General features: G+C 35.5%; 1 protein-coding gene across 1 annotated transcript; it reads left to right on the top strand.

Moving 5' to 3' along the window:
* The first annotated feature begins 44 nt into the window (after nucleotides 1–44).
* Nucleotides 45–2,811, top strand: LOC134841202 (CCR4-NOT transcription complex subunit 3-like). The gene has a single exon (XM_063857033.1). The coding sequence runs from the start codon at nucleotides 141–143 to the stop codon at nucleotides 2,580–2,582; it is 2,442 nt and encodes an 813-aa protein (XP_063713103.1). The 5' UTR covers nucleotides 45–140; the 3' UTR covers nucleotides 2,583–2,811.
* Nucleotides 2,812–20,575: the final 17,764 nt, after the last annotated feature.

Genomic DNA, 20,575 nt, shown 5'->3' with positions numbered 1-20,575 from the left:
AATAATGGAGATGTGGATTTTGCGTTTATTTGCGAGAGCATCTAGTAAATGCGAAGTGGTATTGCAGATTGATTTTGTCCGCTTTGGAGCGTTTATTTCCCTCTTCCCTCTCCCAAAAAGCAGCCAAAAAAGAACAGCGAATGGGCGACAAGCGGAAACTACAGGCGGAGATTGACAGATGTCTGAAAAGAGTTCACGAGGGAACGGCAGACTTTGAGGAGATCTGGCAGAAGGTGCAGAATGCCACCAACACCAACCAGAAGGAGAAGTTCGAAGCCGATCTGAAGAAAGAGATCAAAAAATTACAGAGGCTAAGGGACCAAATCAAAACGTGGATGCAGTCCAACGACATCAAAGACAAAAGACCTCTTATAGACGCAAGGAAACTAATCGAGACTCATATGGAAAGGTTCAAGGTCATGGAACGAGATACAAAGACGAAGGCCTACAGTAAAGAAGGTCTAGGAAAAGAAGCGAAAGTAGATCCACGTGAACAAGCTAAAGAGGAAATGTCAGAATGTCTGTCTGAGATGGTCGACCAAATTAGCCTGGAAGTAGAACAGTTTGAAGCCGAGGTTGAACAACTGAAGTCAAGGACGAACAAAAAGAAAGACAAAGACAAAGCTGAAAAGGCGGAAGAACTAGCTGGACGTATAACAAGACATACTTTCTACATTAATAAGATGGAAATGTTGAAAAGAATGTTAGAAAATGACTCAGTGGAACCAGACGAAGTTCGAACTATTGAAGATACTTTGAAAGACTACATAGAGAGAAGTCGAGAGCCTGATTTCGTAGAGGACGACAGTGTTTTTGAAGCGTTCAACTTTGAGATCACGCCTGATTCTATTCCAGCGACAGGCGCCGAAAATTTTGGTAGTGCTGTGTCTAATTCCTCGAAAAATGAAGAAGATGAAAGCCTGATAACTTCACAGATCACAAGTCCATCGCCGAGAAAGGGTTCGAGCTCATCGGCGATGTCGTTTCCACCAAACGCTGCGAGTCAACCGACAAAAGCGACTTCTTCGTCGCCGTCAGCTAATATGAATCAACACAACACCTCGAATAGTTCAGCTTCAAGCAATATTTCCAGCACCAGCATACACAAACCCACAGCTGTGAAGCCAACTGTAACAACAACAAATGCCCCAACAAGTCCAGGGTCCATTACGACATCAGTGTCAAGTGTCGGTCCCGCGAACCTCAACAAAATATTCAGCCCAGCACCCACACCCTATAGCCCACACTCAGGATTGACAGGACCTACCACACCTAGTGGAAAAGGTCCCAGCAGTTTAGTGGCCGCAGGAACCGGCTACTCGGCTGTTGCGAGTTCCAATACAAATCCAACTTCCCAGCAAAACAACGACCATGCTGCCAGAACATCGACAGTCACTCCGACGCTCTTTTCCGCAACAACTGCAGGTCAGCAAAAAACGACGTCGTCTGCCAGCAGCGAAAGAGGTGCGACGCCTCAAACAGACTTGCAAGACTCGAACGTGACGGGAATCGATGCGTTCGGATCCTTGCAAGGTACCGCACAATCTGGTTTCCCGATGCCACCCTCTTTGAGCTCTCAGTTCTCAACGGGATCCAGTGACATTGATAGCCTGGCAGTGTCGTCTGGAAATACTTTGTCTACTCTAGAGTCCGATCTGTCCTTTGCAAGTGCAGCTAGCAGTAATACTGTCGCTAATTCTTTCAATTCATACCAAGCAATGTCTACTACCGGCCATTTAGGTGACACGAAAGAATTGAGCAAGGCATTCCAAGCTGGATACAACTTTCCTCACGGAAACTCGGCCGCGCAATCCATCTCGACAATTTCACACGGAGGAGACGGAAACAACGCAATAAACTCATTTCCGTTCTCATCCGGAGCGAATGGTATGCCGCTTAATTTATCCTCGGCAGCTGGTGCTGGTACTGGCACTACCGGAACAACAGACAAAAGTCCCTTTCCTTCGACTGAAAACAACAGTGGTATGAGTCCTGGAGATATGAAAGATACGATAAGCACGATTGCTGGAGTTCCTGACGCCGCATATCTGGAGAAGCTGCGCCGTCAAGACGAGCAGTACAGGACAGAAACAAACATTCCACCACTCCTAGGGGTTGCTCCACTAGGTCCAGTTAAGCTGGGAAAAGAGCACATGTACCAACAGACTATGCTCGAAGCGGCATTCGAACACCTGCCGCATGCCAGTGACTCGGAACGCCTTCGTCCTTACCTGCCACGGAACCCATGCCCGACGCCAAATTATTACCCGAAAGAACCCCTGGCAAACTCAGATACAGTCGAGTTCTTCGAACGACTGGCGACCGAGACACTCTTCTTCATATTCTACTATCTAGAAGGCACCGAAGCGCAGTACTTGGCTGCAAAGGCTTTGAAGAAACAGTCGTGGAGGTTTCACACAAAGTACATGATGTGGTTCCAGCGACACGAGGAGCCGAAGACGATCACAGACGACTGCGAGATGGGAAGTTATATTTATTTCGACTATGAAAAGTGGACCCAGCGGCGCAAGGAAGGATTCACGTTCGAGTACAGGTTCCTAGAAGACAGAGACCTGAAGTAGACCAGTTCGAGTGGGGGCAGAACAGAGCGCAGTTTGTTGTAATGCAATCAACTAACTGGTTTTCGAGGGAGAAGACAAAACTAGCCAAAACTACTCATCGGACTTCGAGTGATTTAGTCCTCAGGTTATAGTCCTCGTTGCTTTGTTACTCATTCTTGTCAGTGAGCTCATTGATTGGTCAATTAATTGCAAAAAGCAACTTGTTCCAATAAATTATCTTTCAATTAAAGGCTTTTTCATCAAGGGCAGGTGTGTAAGTATCTTCAAAGATTGGGATCGAAAGAGTAGAGAAGCTCAAAACGTAGCGAGTCATCTTTATGAAATTGTGTGGAATCAAAATGAAAGCAAGTGTCAATCAAGTAGTAATGTTTAATCTTAGTTCTGTGAAATCGAAAATGACAAAATTGAAAAATCATAATTAAGGGTTTCTAAACGCAGCGGAGACAGTGGCTCAAATCCTCTACTTTTTTAGTTTGGCGATTCGACTGATGAAGCTTTTTTACAAGTGAATTTTCGACGCATGAAATTACGAGTAACAATTTGCGCCTTTTCATAATGATGAATGCGCTCAATTTATTTTAAGCGATGATGGTAGTTTCCGAAACACCGGTGTATGTGTGAAAACTCGTTTTGATTTTCAATCAAGTGATCATTTAAAACTTCAACTGTCCGTTAGCAATGTCTTGAATGAACATGAAACTGCGTTCATAAAACCTTATTTATCTTTCTGAATGACAGGTTTTTCCCACATCCAGAAACTTTGGTCTCGAAGAAAATAGCTAAAATTGATTTGATTCAAATTGAAAGAGGCAATAAGTTTGTTAGAAGTTTTAAACGGTGGAATGAACAGTCGGTAACCAACTAAATAGCTTATCGGATCGTTTTATCACTCGCGATAATTCAGTCTTAAATTTTTCGGAGAGAGCGTTGCGTGTATTCAATGAAAACATTATCCAAGGGGACGGCTGGCAAAGCATTTTTGTAATGACCATTTGAAAAATGTGGAGGAACTTTGTTTTTGGGTGTTTTAGTTTTTTTTTGTTTTTCCACGCAACATCAGGTACAACAAATAATCATCGGAATGGGGCGAGTTATCTATCTATCTATCTATCTATCCGTTATTTAAATGAAGTTTCACCTGACACATATTTGAGAAGTCCCTGTGTTGACTTCAAGTTTTTTCAACGTATTATTTTTAGCATGTTAAACGAAAGCATTTTTGCACGTTTAAACTATATGGTATATTGTAATGCTTGGCGTATTTTTCAGAAGTCTATAAGTTGATCTGTTAAAAGACTAAATCATTGCAAGGGTTGGACTGTTTACTCAAGTCGACGGTTTAAAATCTGTTGGAGCGCGAATGCTTTAACTCTACATTTCCTATATTTGCAACGTAAAACTATCAAAATATTTGTTTCATCATTTAACTAAATTTTAATGTTTTAACCCTATAGTGGGGTGCTGTCTTGGTACACTAACGGTTTGCAAATCTGGCGTCCAAGTATGGCCAGTCAAGTTCTTTTGGGGTTCGAGATATGGCGTTATTTATGACTTTTTCAATATTTTTCCGAAAAATGTAGATCTAAAAACCTAATCGAAAATTAATTTCTCAAACCTATAGTGGGGTGCTGTCAAGGTACACTCAGGGGTGCAAATCTGGCGTCCAAGTATGACTGCTCAATTTCTTCTGGTTTTCAAAATGTGGCGTTTTTTATGATTTTTCGTTTTTTTTTCTTCAAAGAAATGTATGTACAAAAAGTCAGACCAACTTGAAACTCTCATTTATTGTGGTGCTGTCAGGGTACTCCCAGGAGTTGCGAATCTGGTGACCAAGTATGACTGCTCAAATCCTTTTGCTTTTCACGATATGACGTTTTTTCTATGATTTAAAAAAATTCAAAAAAGTTGGTTATAAAAACATCAACCGAACTTGAACTTTCAGCCTATAGTAGGATACTGTCAAGGTACTCTCAGGAGTTGCAAGTCGGGCGTCTAACTGTGACTGCTCAAATACTTTTGGTTCAACACAGTTTGAACTATCAACTGTATAGTGGAGTGTTGTCAAGGTACAATCAGGAGTTGCAAGTCTGGTATAAAAGTATGACTGCTCAAAACCTTTTTGTTTTTGAGATATGGCCTTTTTTTATTATGAATTTTTCATTTTTTTTTCTAAAAAAGTTTAGATATAAAAAAAACTAACATAACTTCAATTTCTCAACCCTAAGGCGGTGTCCTGTCAGTGAGACATCGGCGCTTCAAATCCGTCTCCAAATATGATTGCTCAAATCCTTTTGGTTTTCGAGATGTGGCGATTTTTATGATTTGTTGATTTTGTTTTCCAAAAAAATTAAACTAAAAAAATTTCACCGATTTTGAAATTCTCAATTTTGATGGTGTGGTTCTTTCAGGGTTCATACAGAGGGTACTGTCAGGATGAAAATCTGGCCTCTAACTTCTGCCGCTCATTTTTTTTGTTTCTTAGATATGTCGTTTTTTCTTGATTTTTCAATAATTTTTCAGAAAAACTTAATTTTAAAAACATGCGATAGAAATTGAATTTCTTAGCCTTATGGTGGTATGCTGTCAGGACAATAAAGGGTAGCAAATGTGCCCTCCAATTTCATCTTTCCAAATCATTTTGGGGATCTTGTTAACTATTCCCCCAACACTACCGCCCCTTACCTTCCTAGTTCGATTTTCAGAAATTCAACTTTGGCTGCCACTTTTTCAATAGTTCAAAACATTTTTTTCAGAAAGTATTTTTAATTAAAATTATTCATGTAGGTATTCGATAAATTGTGAGTAATACAATTACGAACGTGAGAAAATGATAACCCAATTAGTTGTTGACATTTTTGAAATGCATATTTTATACAAAAATGGTTGTCAAAAATAATACATGTATAGGGGGAGGGGAATAGCTAAAAAAAATTAAAATGAGGCAAATAGCTTGCAAGATCCCATTTTGGTTTTCGAGATATGCGTTTTTATGAAATAGAAACCCCTGATAGATGAACACAGATAAAATTCACGATTGTATTTAATATCGCTGTTTTAGTTTGTTTTAGGAAGCTCTTTTTACGTCCAACTATCTATTTGAAGCACCGTAGGTGCGAGTCATGAGCTAGTATATCATATTAAAGCCCTTCCAGTCTGTTTCGAATGAAATCAATTTTTTTCGAGCTAATAAGGCTTGTCAAAATAAAGTTTTCAGGCTTACAATAGCTTATTTCAGCCTAATTTAAGTCGATTTAAGCCGTTAATTTTACTCAATTAAAGTTAGTGCCATTTGGTAATAAAAAACTCAAAAAAGTTTCAAATATGGCTGTCGAATATGCCTAATTTTTAGTTTTTTTTTTCGTTCAGATCGTACTATCACACCACGTGAAAAAACGACACGAAAAAAATGATAAGACAAGGCTCAGAACATTCTGTGCTATTTGCATAGTATTCGGCTATCCTTGTTTCTGATTCGAGTTTTGTCAGTTTGATTAATCTCTCGCGTTACTAGTCATTCGGTTCCAGACATAGGAAAAAATAATGTGTTTCTCCATTTTTGCCCAACAGACTACCATTTTCCTTTCATTCAACGATCTAATAATCTTAAAATGATGCGAAAATTGCCCTCGTTTCGAGGGGTGATTTTGAAAGTTCCATTAGTTTTTTGAGATTTTGACAGATATGAGATCTCATTCTAATATCCGTAATTTGTCTAAGCTAAGATATGAAGTGTTTTCAGGTTTTTATAAACAGTTTATAAACTTTTTTTTCATAAAGCTGTTTTTCCTCAAAAATTGGATCTTGAGGCAGTTAGGGTTGATTTTCTCAATTTTTCATGGACGGTTTTTGTTTTTCTGAATCTTATTGCTCCGACCATTGAAAATGGAAGAAACTTTGTTTTCGGGCCTGTTTTAGTTTTTTTCTTTTTTTTTTCACGCAAAATGAGCTACCACAAATTGTCATCGCACTGGGGTGAGTGAAACATGTGATTAAAGCCCTTCCAGTCATAATTCCAACGACATAAAAAAATTTCAAAAATTTTTTCCCAGATTCGAGAAAAACCGGTTTGAAATTTTTGATTTTTCGTCTAAATTCGAGCGAGTGAGCAGGCTTACATTCGCTCATTTATGCTTAATTTAAGTGTTGAAAGTTAAATTTTACTCAAATGAATTAGTTTTTGGAGTTTTAAGCTTCATTTTAGAATCAAAATTTTGGGAACCGGTTTTTGAAAAGTTAAAAAATATATATTTTATTTTTTTTTGGTTTTTCTTATGTGTTTTTATACAAGCAAAGCTTGTGTTATAGTGTGGTCTATCTTTTTTTTTTAATATATGTCGCAAATATTGTTGCGACAAAATGTGTTCATTTTGAAAGTGTTCATTTTGATCAATAAGCAGCAATTAAGTATAGCCAATGCTAAGGATATTAACACAGACTATTATATTACAAATAGTTTTTTAGCTTCAAGGTATCCTGGATCTGTAGTGTAGAGGTAGGGAAGGAGACCTGCAACAAAATAAGAGGGTTCGAATTTGGGCAGAGTCAGATGTTTTTAATGAACTATTTCGTTTAGTAGTTAAAATGCGTCCGCTCTATAAATTGAGGCATTTTAGTTGGTAAATTTCTTTTCTTTTTTAAGTTGACTGGTACTGCTAATGCATCATTACTAGCTTGCATCACTTAGCAATTATGTAGACTCATAATTGGGGTGCGTAACTTAATAAATTTTCTAGACTCCAAGTTTTACTCATTCAGTTTTTCCCAGTAGCGTTATCGGTCATATTTTTGCTTGTGTATGCGAAGTGCAACTTCGCCTCTGTGTCAACAATTGTTTTCCAATTTGCATAATTAAAATGCCTAAGCTCTACTTTTTCGCTCAGTTCCTTTATCACACCACGCCGAAAAAACGACACTAATTTGAAAAAATAGTTTTGTTGTAATTGTTTAAGGCTGGTCGGAACATTCTGTGCTACTTGCACAGTAGCCAGCTATCCTTTTTATGATCGGATTTTAGTACACAAATTTGTTATTATTTCGACTTCAAGCGGGGGAAGGGATGGATGGATCAGTTGTCTTGTTCTCTGCAAAATCAAGAAGCTTAAAGAAACTTCATAATATGAACAGTGATATATCAGATCGAAGCCCTTTGGCTGTACGAATACACCAGAGATTTTAATTGTACTTTAAGTTGTTTGAATCAAAAGAAACGGCCGTAATAAGATAACTCATTCGACAAAAAAGGCAGATGAACTAATGACCGGCAAATGCGTACAAAAAAGAACCAGTTCAGATTTAACCATTGACCTTTGTGTCACAGGCATGGACGCTACCTTAGCGCCAAATGAGCAGAATGAGATGCTGAATTTCACTGGATTGAACATCAAGCTACCAAATGATTCCGTGGCTCTGCTGGACAACGTCTTAACCTTCAACAAACTCGTTTCCGGCTTGACAACACTTGACGTGAAATAATTAAGCGCAAAATTTGACAATTTTTTAAACGAATATAGCAGGTTGAAATCTTTTGCGCTGCTTGCATGGCAACAGGTTATTCTTGTTGATCCGACTATTTGAAAAATGTGGAGTTACTTTGCATACGGGTGTGTTTTAGTTTTTGTATTTTTCCACGTAAAATCACCTACCATAAATAATCATCGGAATGGGTCGAGTGATATATCATATTAGAGCCGTTTCAGTAAGATTTGAATGACTTAAAAAATCTTTGCAAATTTTTTTTTTAGTGTCGAGAAAAAGTTGTTCGAAATTTTTGATTTTTGGTCTAATTTCAAGCTAATAAGGCGAGCGTGCAAACTTACAATAGCTTATTTATGCTTAATTTAAGCCGTGAAAATTTAGTTTTACTTGATTAAAGTTAGTTTTTTAGCGCCAGTTTGGGGAACTTCAAAATTCAAAATCTTTCTGCAAGTTTTCTCTGAATTTTTTAACAATTTTTTTTGTAGTTTTTATAGTAGTTTTTCTTCTAAAACGATTTTCCAGTTGGCCTACTTTACTATGATTGTCGAATATGCCTAAGTTTCAGTTCATTTTTTCAAAAACATCTTTTTATCACGGCACCCAGAAAAAAAACGGCTATAATTTGAATTTTGTTTTGTTTTTTTTGCTACTTGCACAGTAACCGGCTATCCTTGTTTCCTATTGAGTTTTTTTTTCAAATTTGCCGTGAAAAGTAGATGATTACTGTAATAAGGGCATTATATGAGACTGGAAGGCAGGGCTATTTAAAAAATTAAATAATGCAGTTATTCCTAAATATAGCTTTTGAAAAAGTGTTCTTTAAAACTCGTGACGATTTTTCATCCGTTTTGTTTCCAGAGGAGTCCTCAAACTTGATTTTTCGATTTTGATTGTTGTTTTCAAACTCATTCGCTAAATGGAGGGCGAGTTACGCTCTCCAACAATAAAAGCGAAAAAGGGAGCATGGACGCTACCTCTGCACCAAATGTACGAATCAGGCACAGATTTATAATGTTCCTACATAATCGAGTCTTAGCAAGCTTTCAGCTTTAGTTGAGCTGCAATGAGATTGCCAAAATTATCCACTATGTCGAGAAAGGGTTTTGAATTTGGAGACTAAATTAGCTCAAGTAGAGAGGAGTGGGGGAATTTAAGCTAGATGAGGAAGGTTTTTCCAGGTAAAGTAAGTATAAAGGTTTTACATGATTTAATAAGTAAGATGTTTGGCTAGAATAATTGGAAAATATCACAGCCAGCATTTCGTTCAAAAATGAAGAGCAATTTTTTTTTCTTAAAGTCACAATGGTCAGATCAATCTGTGCCCCTTGCTATCGTTAAAATATTCAGTTGTTGAGTCATTCCACCTTTTCTTTTCGTATATGTTGCCGATAAGTTTGAAATGTATAGTATTGTGCCATTATGATATCTGAAAAATGGCATCACGACGAACTCCTATATTGTTAATAATTATTCATAATCGCAGGCCATCGGCTACTTTTGTCAAAATGCGTTATTTAATTTGTTTAGCATTGTGAAGTTCCCTTGTAGACAGATCTTATTTTCTTGGTTATCCTAGTTAATTCTTAAGTTTTATGTTTCTGTTGTATCCTTCTTTCATTGCTGTTTTCTTCATTTCTATATATTTTCAGAGCTGAGTATCAATCAGATTATCCGAGTAGAACAGTCGAAGTTAGAACAAAGAACGGTCGTCGTGTTTGCAGAGAAGTGAGGGTTCAAGAAGTCCAAAAATTAAAAGGAAAAAAGGTTTTATTTGAAACTTTATGTTTTTTCCTCACAATGGTTACAACCAAGATTTTAAATTGAATATAGTTTAAGCGGTAGAAAGCAACTCTCTCCAAATCCATCAAAAACCGAAGTCGTTTGATTCTTGCAATCAAATTTTGGTTAAATTCAAATTCCATCAGTAAAATTCCAACAGTAAAATTAAGAGCAATAAAGAGCCAGTAAAGGAAAATGTAATACAAGAATCAAAATTTCAGTGACAAACATCAACTTGAAATTTTGCCAAGTAACTATCTATACCAAAAAAATTAAACAGTACTTATAACTGGGTGGAAGCTTAAAGACTAGATAAAAATTCTATCTGCCTTACTTCAAGTGGGCTCTGAAAAGTAGATAATTACTGCAATCGGATACTATACTTTTTTCCTGTAAATAACTTTGCGCACAAATTGGTCAACATTAAAAATGGTAAATTTAAGTTTTGTTCATAATAAAATCAAATTTCTCTGCGATCCTGGCAACCTTGGACTGGAAGTAATGGATAGGGCTAGGACGGTAAATGTCCTAGTTTCGAATCTGAAAAGACCTGTTTTTTTAACGTGAAGTGTTCCGTTTAAAAAAAATCGGCTTATTAATTGTCTGCTTATGGTTTGTAGGCCAAGATCCACTGCATTTTTTTTCCTGTTCTCAATTTTTTTTGTAGATGCTTTAAGTGTTTGGATTTAATTCTATATTTTCTTATATCTTCGTATATTTTCTTTTTTTTGCTTTAAAACTATATTCGGCTTAAATGATTTCAGCTTATGTTTTATCGGCATCGTAACCTAATTTTGAGTTGTTCCAAGGCTAACATAATTCATAATTTTAAAGCTCTTTTCTGCATTGCCCAAAATGCTTAAAAATAATAGTTCAAAGTAGCGGCCTTAACAGTTTTTGATATGTTTTAAATCTTTTTGAATTTTTGATTTTGTGCTCAAATATTTTCGGCTTTGTTACCGCTTATACTAATTTAGTATATAATTTTTGCTCTGATACTAATTTTGCCTTCTATTGTCTCGGTGTGTTCTTACGAAAACTAGTTCTATTTATTTTGTTAAATTTAGTTTTTTCAACATTTGCTTTGTTGTTTTTTTTTCGATTTCGCGGCTCTTTCGACTCGTATCGTGTGAAGCTTGGCTTGGCATCTGTGTAAGAAAATGATATGGCATTGGAAGGTAGGGCTATTAAAAACCCCTTTTTAAATTGTTCCAGTGTACTTAAATCCAATTCCTTCAGATCAAGTGTTTTTTTGAGGTGTTGATAGTTCTTCACCGTTTTGTTTTCTGAAAAATTTTTCAAATATGTTCGCGCTCAAACTTGATTTTTCGCAATTTCCGTTTGGTTTTTTAAAGCTCAATTCATTCGCTAAATGGAAGGCGAATGAGGCTCTATTACGCAGTTGTAAAACATCAATAAAATGCAGAGGGAGAATAAAATTTAAGTTTCAAAAGTTGGTTTTAGTCACGGGGCAAAGAAGTTGTAACTTAAATAAAGGAAACTTTCTTAACTTTGTTGCGTTAAATCTTCTTGGTTAATAAGAAATTATTCCATTTTTGTCACGAAATGAAGATTCTTACTGGCCGGGATCGTTCAAATATTCTGGTACGTCTGAGTCTATAGCCATGGAGTTTTCTTAAAACTAATTTTTGAAGAACGCGGAGGCTTAATACTGTGTTTTTTGATATTTTTACGCTTGCGGCTAGCAAGCATTTTCAAATCGGAATATAGCATGTTTTTTCGGATTAACAAGTTGAACAGAATCACTTATCTTGTTTCATAATGAATTCAATCTTCTATGCGTGTCCAACACTTAGCTTGGAGCTGAAGAAAATGACTGAGATGACCCAGGTCGTGGGTTCGAATCTGATCAGGATTTTTTCTACCTGGAAATATTCCTTTCCAAAAAATGTCGGCCTTTGGTTTGTCTGCTTATGGTTTGTCGACTTAGTTGCCACATCATAGAATTGATTTTTTTTGTACGCTATTTTCAATGTAGTTGCTTTTAGCGTTTTCAATCTTATGTAAATCTTATTTTTTACTAGCCTTGACTTTAAATATTTAACTTTTTCCCCCTTAAATACTGTATTCGGCTTAAATGATTTCGGCTTATAGTTTATCGGCTTTGTGACCTAATTTGGGTTCATTTCAAGGGAAGCGTGGGTTTTATGCTTAATTGCGGATTGAACAAAATTGCGGAAATTCTTAGATTAGAGTTTATAGCTCAAAGTTTTTCATGAAAAAAAAATACGTTTTCGGTTCTAAGGTAAACCATTTAAATTTCGTCGGCTCATATGTCGCTTGTTAATTTTTTTGAATTTTTATTCATTGCCCCGTCGATTGTCCCTCTGGACGTGTTTTCCGCAGAGAGAACATGATTCCAGGCAACATTTTGAATTTTTTTAAAATCGGTTTTTAAAGTTTTTTCAATTATTTCAAGTTTATTTTCAATTTTTTTGACTTAGTGAATTTTTTCCTGTCTGCTAGCTTGCACTGCTCTTTTATGATATATCGCAAGTGTTGCCCCGCTTCGCCTCTGTATGAATGCTGTTTTTCAAAACTTTTTTCGCTTTGACAATTTTGTTTCTCAGTATCTTTCTTCAAAATTAACCACATTCGAGACAAATTTTTAAAAATTGGCTTGCTGCCCTTCTATATTTGTTCGGCTAGCTGCCCTTCTTTTTTTTCGAAGTATCGCAAGTTGTGCGAAGCTCCGCTCCATCTCTGAGTTATTCAATTGAATGATCTATGAATGATCTCCGCAGGTTCTATTTATAGGTAAAAATTCCAGGGAAAAGTGTACCAATGCTTCGGATGATAATTGATGAACTAATACTTTTGATTTTTTTTGGCCCTGAGTTTTTTTTCCACAAAAGTTATGTTGAAATTATGATCCTTAATTTTTCTGCATTTAAAATTTTGATAAAATGATAAAACCGCAGAATTGTTGTTTACTTTTGCAAAATATGTCCTAATATAGCTATTGCTTTTGATTTAAGCACACTCTTTTTACCCTTGCATTAAGCAATGGTATTGAAATCGGGCAGACTTTTTTTTCGTAAAAAAATTCGTTCACAGGACTCATCTGAACTCATTTATCTAGCGGGCCTTTTGTCGCAATAGGCATATTTTGAGCATGTTAGCTTTTTAATTATCTGTTTTCCTGTTTTTTTAAGGAAAAAGTCCCAAAATGCTCTAATAACTAAAGATGTGAATTCATACATATTGATGCATTTATGAATGCACTTAGGTATTCATGCACTTTTTCAGTTCAATCGAAATCAATCTGCTGAAAGTGACGCAATTAGCTTTCTCCAAATACGAACGTGGAAATGGCGCAAAAAAAAAACGTGAGCGATTTCTAGTTTCGAAGGTGAAATTTAGTTTTTAGCGGAATAAAAACTTTACCTGCTGGTCCAGTTTTCTCAAGTTGGGTTAACGTTATCAAAAAAGCACCAATCATAAATCGGTCTAGAAATTCAAAGAGCTTAAAGGGCATCTATTTGTTTCTTTGAAATTCGAAAGTTTTTTCAGTAAAATCATTGTTTTTTTTAATGTTTACTTGCGTTCGTTGCTCTTCACCAATATTCGATTGACTGTGTTTATGTTGTTAGTTGTAATTTTGCCAACTCGGTATGTAATAATTTCATTTTCTTCTTTTTTCGTATGTTTTTTTTTGACTTAGTAGGTTTCGGCTTAGATTTCGGCTTACTTTTTATCGACCTTGTTGCTTCGTTTGAGAGCCGAATTTTTTTTGCGTTGTGGGTGTTCTGAGGGGAAAGGGGAAATAAAGTTTTTTTGTTCGCTTGCAACTTCTAAATATTTTTGGCATGAAGGGTTTGGCCTCTAGTGGTTTGGACTTTGTTACCGCTTGGTAATTATAAGATCGGTTTCAATCAACTATCTGAGGCATCTAGCGTAGCGGTAAAACAACTGCTTTCGATGGTAAAAGCGTGTGGTTCGAATCCAGCCGCGACCTGCTTTTTTGCAAAATAGAGATTTTATGCTTTTTTGGACTATCGTCCGTCTGTTTATTTTTGTCGGCTTTAGCCAGATTTTTGAAAGTTCCGCTTTCTTCCAAGTTGTTTGAACATCCATGCTTGATATGACAAAACCTGCGAATTCGTTTTCAGTCGATACCTGTTTTTTAGCAAACTGAAAATTTTCGGCTAATTTAGATTATTGTATTTCAGCTTATTTTTTGTCGGCAGAATAGACTTTAATGAAAGTTCGGCTTCTTTTTAGCATTCTGAAAGCGCCTTGTCAAGTTTCTAATGGCACACGTAATTTTGTTTGGGATAGTTTGAGTTTTCGTTGCAATTTTGCTTAAAACAATTCACAAACGAAGATTTGTGTAAGTTTTTTTTTCAATTTTAATTTTTTTTGCGTTTTGATTTGAATCATTGCCATTCATTTTTCTATCGCAAGTGTTGCGAAGCTCAGCTTCGCTTTTGTGTAAAACATGACATGTATTTTGAAACAAAAATGTATGAGATTTAATTTTTTTGAGCTGTGGACTTTGTTTTTCACTTTGTTAAAATAAATAGTTTTCCTTAAAAGCTACTTTCACGAACTTAAAAAAAGCGTTCCAATGGAAAGATCACACATTTCTTAGTGTGGCTGCTTAATTCTCTACTCTATTTACTATAGCTCACTATCTACAGCCTTCGAAAAACTCTGTGGGGGAGTATACATGGCTCAAGTTTTTGGATTTTTTCTTGCTCCTAAATCTGAGGAAGATTTCAACTAAAAGCTCGGATTGTGGTCGTTTATGGTCGTTCGAAAAGTAAAATTTTCGATTTTTCATTCATGCTCTCGAAAACTACCCTCCCAAATCAGGTTTTTTAATCGAAGGTTCGAGTTGTATGAAGCTCTCCTGTATGAGGTTGATATTGGAAAGATGCCCAATTTTTTTTTGCACGAAATGTTTGATTTTAGAAATGTTTAACTTTGATTGTTTGGCCGTTTTTCAAATTTTTTGTTTTATCCCGAATTTGAGATTATTGTATCAATGGAGAGAAGGAAGCTCCCCTGCATTAGTGGCTAATCCCACTTTTTTCTCAACAAAAATTTGCTGTCATCGTAGAAGTCATATTTCTGATTTTTGACCATTTTTTGAAACTTCTGGCTTTACTTGAAAACTGGCCCCACAAATCTCAGATTTTGAGTTCAATTGAAAGAACATATTGTGTGCAGTTTTCCTGTAGAAGCGTCTAGGCCCAATTTTTATCCGCGAAATGATGGTTTTCGGAAAAGACAATATTTCCACAAAACAAAAGGTTCAAACAAAGGCTAGTCATAACCAAGGTAGCCCTTCATTCCCCCAGAACGAGGTAAGGAGTTACACCCCAACCCCCAGAGTGAATTTCGGAGGCAACCTACCCCCACCTACCTAGAAGACAAGGAACACTACATTCAGTGCGGTACCCTATTAACCCCTTGCCCGAAGGCCTTGTCTTAAATAATACTTAGATAAACAATTTTTCCAGTTTTAATCAGACTAGGTCATTTTTAATGGTTGTATCCATCATATGTGAAAATTCAGCCGTGAATATTAAATCAAATAGTAATAATAGCAACTTTTCTGTCCGGTGACGAAGTTGTAGATTTCCCAGCATAAATTAAAAATTACCTACTGAATCAATAATGTTTCATGTAAAATGATCAAAATTAATCAGGCAGTTTTTCGGTTTTCTGGAGTTTCTTGACACTTTTTGAATGGTAGCTATGCTTTAGTTTTTTGATTATTTCGTGATTTATCTGATTTCCAGGAGGACTCCGATGATCTGGAGTAATAGATCGAATTTTCGGTAAATTTCAGGTTCGAGTTGGGTTACTATATACCTTTAGCCGACGCATTTTCCTATAGTCTAGGCGCAGGGAAAAAACTTAGAAAAGTTAACCTCGTCAGGTAGTAAAAACTGACCTCATCTTGGTTCTGATCAGTATTGAAAATATGCGAAATGTTATGCGTATTAGCTTAAATAAATTGTAATGGGAAGATGACATGAAATCGTCATTGAACAAAGATACAATAAATCCAGTCAAATGAAAACAAAATTAAATGGTAAAAAAGACACAACAAAAACTTAAATGTGCAATGTACTCAATGCCGGTTTTTGAAATCAATCAACTGTTTTAAAAAACCTGCTTTTTAAAAGTTTTCAAAAATAAATACTTATGATTCGCTAATAAATACTGTCTGTGATTGTAGTCACAACAATTTGTGTGGCTTTTATGTCTAAAAAACAGCACCGTTACAACAGAACTACCAATAACAGACACGGACCTTGTGAAAGAGACGGCTAATTTGCATTACCAAATGTGCAGTTCATATAGTTTTTTGGAAGATTATAGATCAATCTTGAGCAACCACAGCGCTCATCAGTTTAGGATAAAACATAACATGGTTAGTGCCGGAATTTATCTAAATTTAGTGTTTCGTTGATTTGAAGACTGCTAGCTCTCTAGGTCAAAGCAAATAAGCTCAATTTTAGTTAGATTTTTTGTTCGAATTTCGAAGAAAAAGCGGAATCTATTATCTATCTATTATATATTTAAATGCGGGCTTCTCTATCTCGACATGTTTAAGCTTTTTCAACGTATTGTTTTTTGCATGCTTAACGAAAGAATTTTTTCACGTTTAAGCTACATCGTAAGTTGCAATGGTTAATAATTTTCCAGTTTGATGTCAAGGATTATTTCATCAATTTTGAAATTAGCAATTCAATGGTGGGATGCTATAAAGACTCACCAGGGTTGCGAATTTGGCCTCCATATTTGAATAACCGAATCCTTTTAGTTAACGAGTGCAGATACGGCAATTTTCGAGATTTTTCCAAAAAAAATCACAAAATTTGATAATCTCAACCCTGTAGTTGGGTGCTGTCAGCGTACTCTTAGGGTTGCAAATCTGGCCTCCAAATCTCACTTCTCAAATCTTTGTAGTTTTCGAGATATTACGTTTTTTTATGATTTTTTTTCAAAATTTTTCAAAAAACTTATTTTTAAAAACATTCAAAACTTTTGAAGTTCTCCATCTTGTAGCTGGAAACTCTTAGGGTACTCCCAGGGGTTGTGAATCTTGCCTCTGAATATGACTGCTCAAATCCTTATAGTTTTTGAGATCTGAAGTTTTCTAGGATTTTTCAAAGTTTTAAAGAACTTAGATATAATAAATTTCACAAAACTTGAGGTTTCCATCTCTATAGTGAGGCTTTGTCAGGGTACTCCCAGGAATTGCGAATTTTGCCTCTAAATATGACTGCTCAAATTCCTTTTTCGAGATATGACGCTTTTTGTGAATTTTTCAAAATTCTCAAGAAAAGCTAAATTTTTTTTTCAAAATTTGAAATGCCCAGTTTTGTAGTGGGGGCTGTCTGAGTACTCTCAGGGGTTGCAAATCTTGCCTCCAAATATGACTGCTCATATTCTTGTAGTTTTCGAGAGATGACGTGTTGTATGATTTCTTTATATTTTTTCAGAAAACTTCGAAGCTGCAAATCTTGCGTCCAAATGCGACTGCTCAAAAGCTCTTAGTTTCCGAGATGTAACGTTTTTTGATTTTATTTTCAAATTTTGAAGCTCCCAACCCAGTAGTTGGGGCTGTCGAAGTACTCTTAGGAATTGCAATTCCTGCTTCCAAATGCCTTTACTCAAAGGATGCAGATCTTATTTCAAATTTCTGCGGTTTTTTTTAATTATTAAAAAGTCGAAGCACCGATGGCGCGTTACTCGCTAAAATTTATGCTTTGTGTGTTTTTTTATTCGGTCAATTTTCAATATCAAAATAACAAATGTATCAAACATTTTATACTTCATTGAAGATATCGACTCCCTGAGTTCAAGTCAAAAAAGATATTTTACCTCCTTGTTTTGTAATGTCTGGGGAATTGACAATTGCCAATGTTCACCACGCTCTGGACTGACTTTAGAGAGCTTTGAAAGTTTTTTTATGTTTCTGAAAGCGTAACGCGAATAAATTATGCCCAGTGGATTTTCTCAAAAGCTATTTGATACTAGTTAAGGGGCAGTCGGAACTTTCAGGGATTTGCCCGGATGTACGCGCAGTCTTGTTCATTAGATATCATTATTGAATGATTTCTTGCAACTGCTTTGAATGAATGAAATTGATGGACGAAAACTTATACAAAAAAAGTGATATCTTTAGCTATTCCCTTTTGGAATCTATTAATGAATTGCCACCCGTATTGTGAATTAATTCAACAGTTAAGCGTGTGCGCATTTTGTACCTAGTAACGAATCTCATCTTTTGCAAAATGGAGTGCAAGAGTTGCAGAAATCTACAGAAATTTCAGCACCAACTTGTTCAACCGCTCAAAAGTAGAAATTTTGTTCCAAATCTAAACTATTGATCAAAAAGGTTGAGTTGGAAAAGCTTTTGGAAAAAAAACGCGCAAAAAATTAAGTATTGACAGAAGCTACCAGGGTAAACCTTTACACAAAAAAGTGCTTATCATAAAATTCCATGCCATAAATTCTGTATACACGCTCGAAAATTAACAATAAATTTGTAATGTTCGAATCAGGCCTGAAAGCGTTTATATTACATAACACTTACCATTCCGATAAATTTTTGCGATATTTTCTCTGACTGAAAGTTCTAAATAAGCTTTTTCGCTTGCTTTTTTTGCTCGAAATTAGACGAAAAAAATCAGAACAATTTTTGATGATCGGTACTAGAACAAATTTCAAAATTTTCGAATAAACGACTTAAAGAGTTTTAGTATGATATATCGCTCGGCGCTTTCCATTGATTATTTGTGGTTCTTGATATTGCGAGAAAAAAGTAAAACACACCCGAATCCGAAGTTCCTCCCCCTTTTCAATGGTCGGAATAAAGACTAACTAACAATGGCAAAATTCAAGCCGCTTTATTTTGTTCATTTTTGAGCGAACAGCTTTCCAAGACATTGTTTTTAAAAAAAAATTGGGAAGAGTACCTCAATTTTAAAAGAGCATTACCCCTTTGATTTTGAAATAAAATAATCATACTAAAATTTAAAGAAAGTTATACCTTTTTCAGAAATTTTTTCAAAGTAGAAGAAATTTTTATTTCCAAGAAGGCGCTGAAAATTTTTTGATAATCAAATTGACTTGAGAAAAAGTAAGTAATTATTGGCTTTATAAGTTTAGTTATAAGTCTTATTACAAGCCTGCTCGCTTGCTTGATTTGCTCGAAATTAGACGAAAAATCAAAAGTTTTGTTAATAGGATTTTCATGACTGTGAAAGGCTTCAATTGGCTGTATCACTCCTCCCATATCTATGATTGTTTTGGTTCCTGATTTTGCGTGAGAAAAGAAACTAAAACACGCCCGAATACTAGCTTCCCATCAATTTTTTCAAATGGTCGGAACAAAAACATTGATAATAATTTTTCCTAATTTTCACTATAGCTTAAAAAATTTGCTCCTCTTAAGCATCGTCTCGCTGTGCTCATTTTGTTTTATAAAGTGATAAAGATTTTATGGACTGCATTTTCACGAACTTTGTTTCTTTGTTGCTTGCAAACAAATAATTTTTACTCTGTCTTCTTAGGTTTCCATTGCTTGTATATTTTTAATTTGAAGAAATGCATAGAAAAATAATTTTGCTGATGACCCGACACAGGTAAGCGACGTTGAAATATGAATGAAAGTCTGTGTGTGTGACCAGGAGCGTGCGACCAGTCGGAAAGATTCCATGTACGCTGAGTATCCACGGTTTTATGAAATTTTATGAATTTCTGGACAGTTTTTTGGGATTTGTTGCTTTTATCTAGGAATAGAGGTTCTTGACTGATGCCTGGGCTTGAGCAACTGGTGTCGGTGTTTATGTCTTCCTTTTTCTGTCAACGGTTTTTGACAAATTCGTGCTTATTGATAGGAAGCATAAGTTCTATATAACAAAACGCCACCTAAACTTTAAATTGAACCCAAATCGAAAGAAAATATTTATCCACGAGTCATTAGCTGAAACAGAAACGTATATAAAAGCATATATAAAAGATAATGTTGATGATCCAACCATGGAAAATGGAGAGGAATTTCGTATTCAGGTGTGTTATAGTTTTTTGTCACTAAATCAGGTATAGCAAATTATCATTGGAACGGGTTGATAAGAATGATGGGATGCTTATGGCAACACGGCACCTTAACTTTAAATTGAACTCTAATTAAAAAGATTCAATTTTGTTTTTTGATTTTTTCATAAAATATCAAAAACCTTAGATTTCAAAAACTTAACAATAATTCAAAATTTCAACCCTATATTTGGGTGCTGTCAGATAGTTTGAAATAAGCAACCCTATTTATAATGGAAGTGACGGCTGTCAGCTTACCTTTAGTGGCTGTAAGTTTAATTGGGACTTTTAAACTTGGGGACTTTTAAATATTTAATAAAGCTTCAATTTTGCAAGTTAGTGGTTGCAAGTTTGTACTAGGAGATTTTTTCCAAGTTGTATAAAATTGGACTCAAAAATGATTAACGAAAGCTTTTCAGGTCACGAGATATAACAACTTTTGCTATAAATCATAAATTTTATTAAAATTTCGAATATTTGATAAGAACTCAAGTTTTTAACCCAATAGTTTGGGGCTGTCAGGGTACTTTTAATGCTTGTAAATCTTGTCTCCAAATATGGCTGCTCATATGATTTTAGCCTCCGAGATATGACGTGTTTAATGATTTTTAAAAAAATTTTCAAAAAATTTAGATTTAAACAAATTCACAAAGTCT

The sequence above is a fragment of the Symsagittifera roscoffensis genome, chromosome 3 (assembly GCF_963678635.1).
Source record: "Symsagittifera roscoffensis chromosome 3, txSymRosc1.1, whole genome shotgun sequence".
Lineage (NCBI taxonomy): Eukaryota > Metazoa > Xenacoelomorpha > Acoela > Convolutidae > Symsagittifera > Symsagittifera roscoffensis.
This window is presented reverse-complemented; position numbering and strand designations above follow the sequence as displayed.

Bases quoted from the DNA above. Each gene is read 5' to 3' on its own strand.
- LOC134841202 (XM_063857033.1), top strand. From the start codon at position 141: ATGGGCGACAAGCGGAAACTACAGGCGGAGATTGACAGATGTCTGAAA.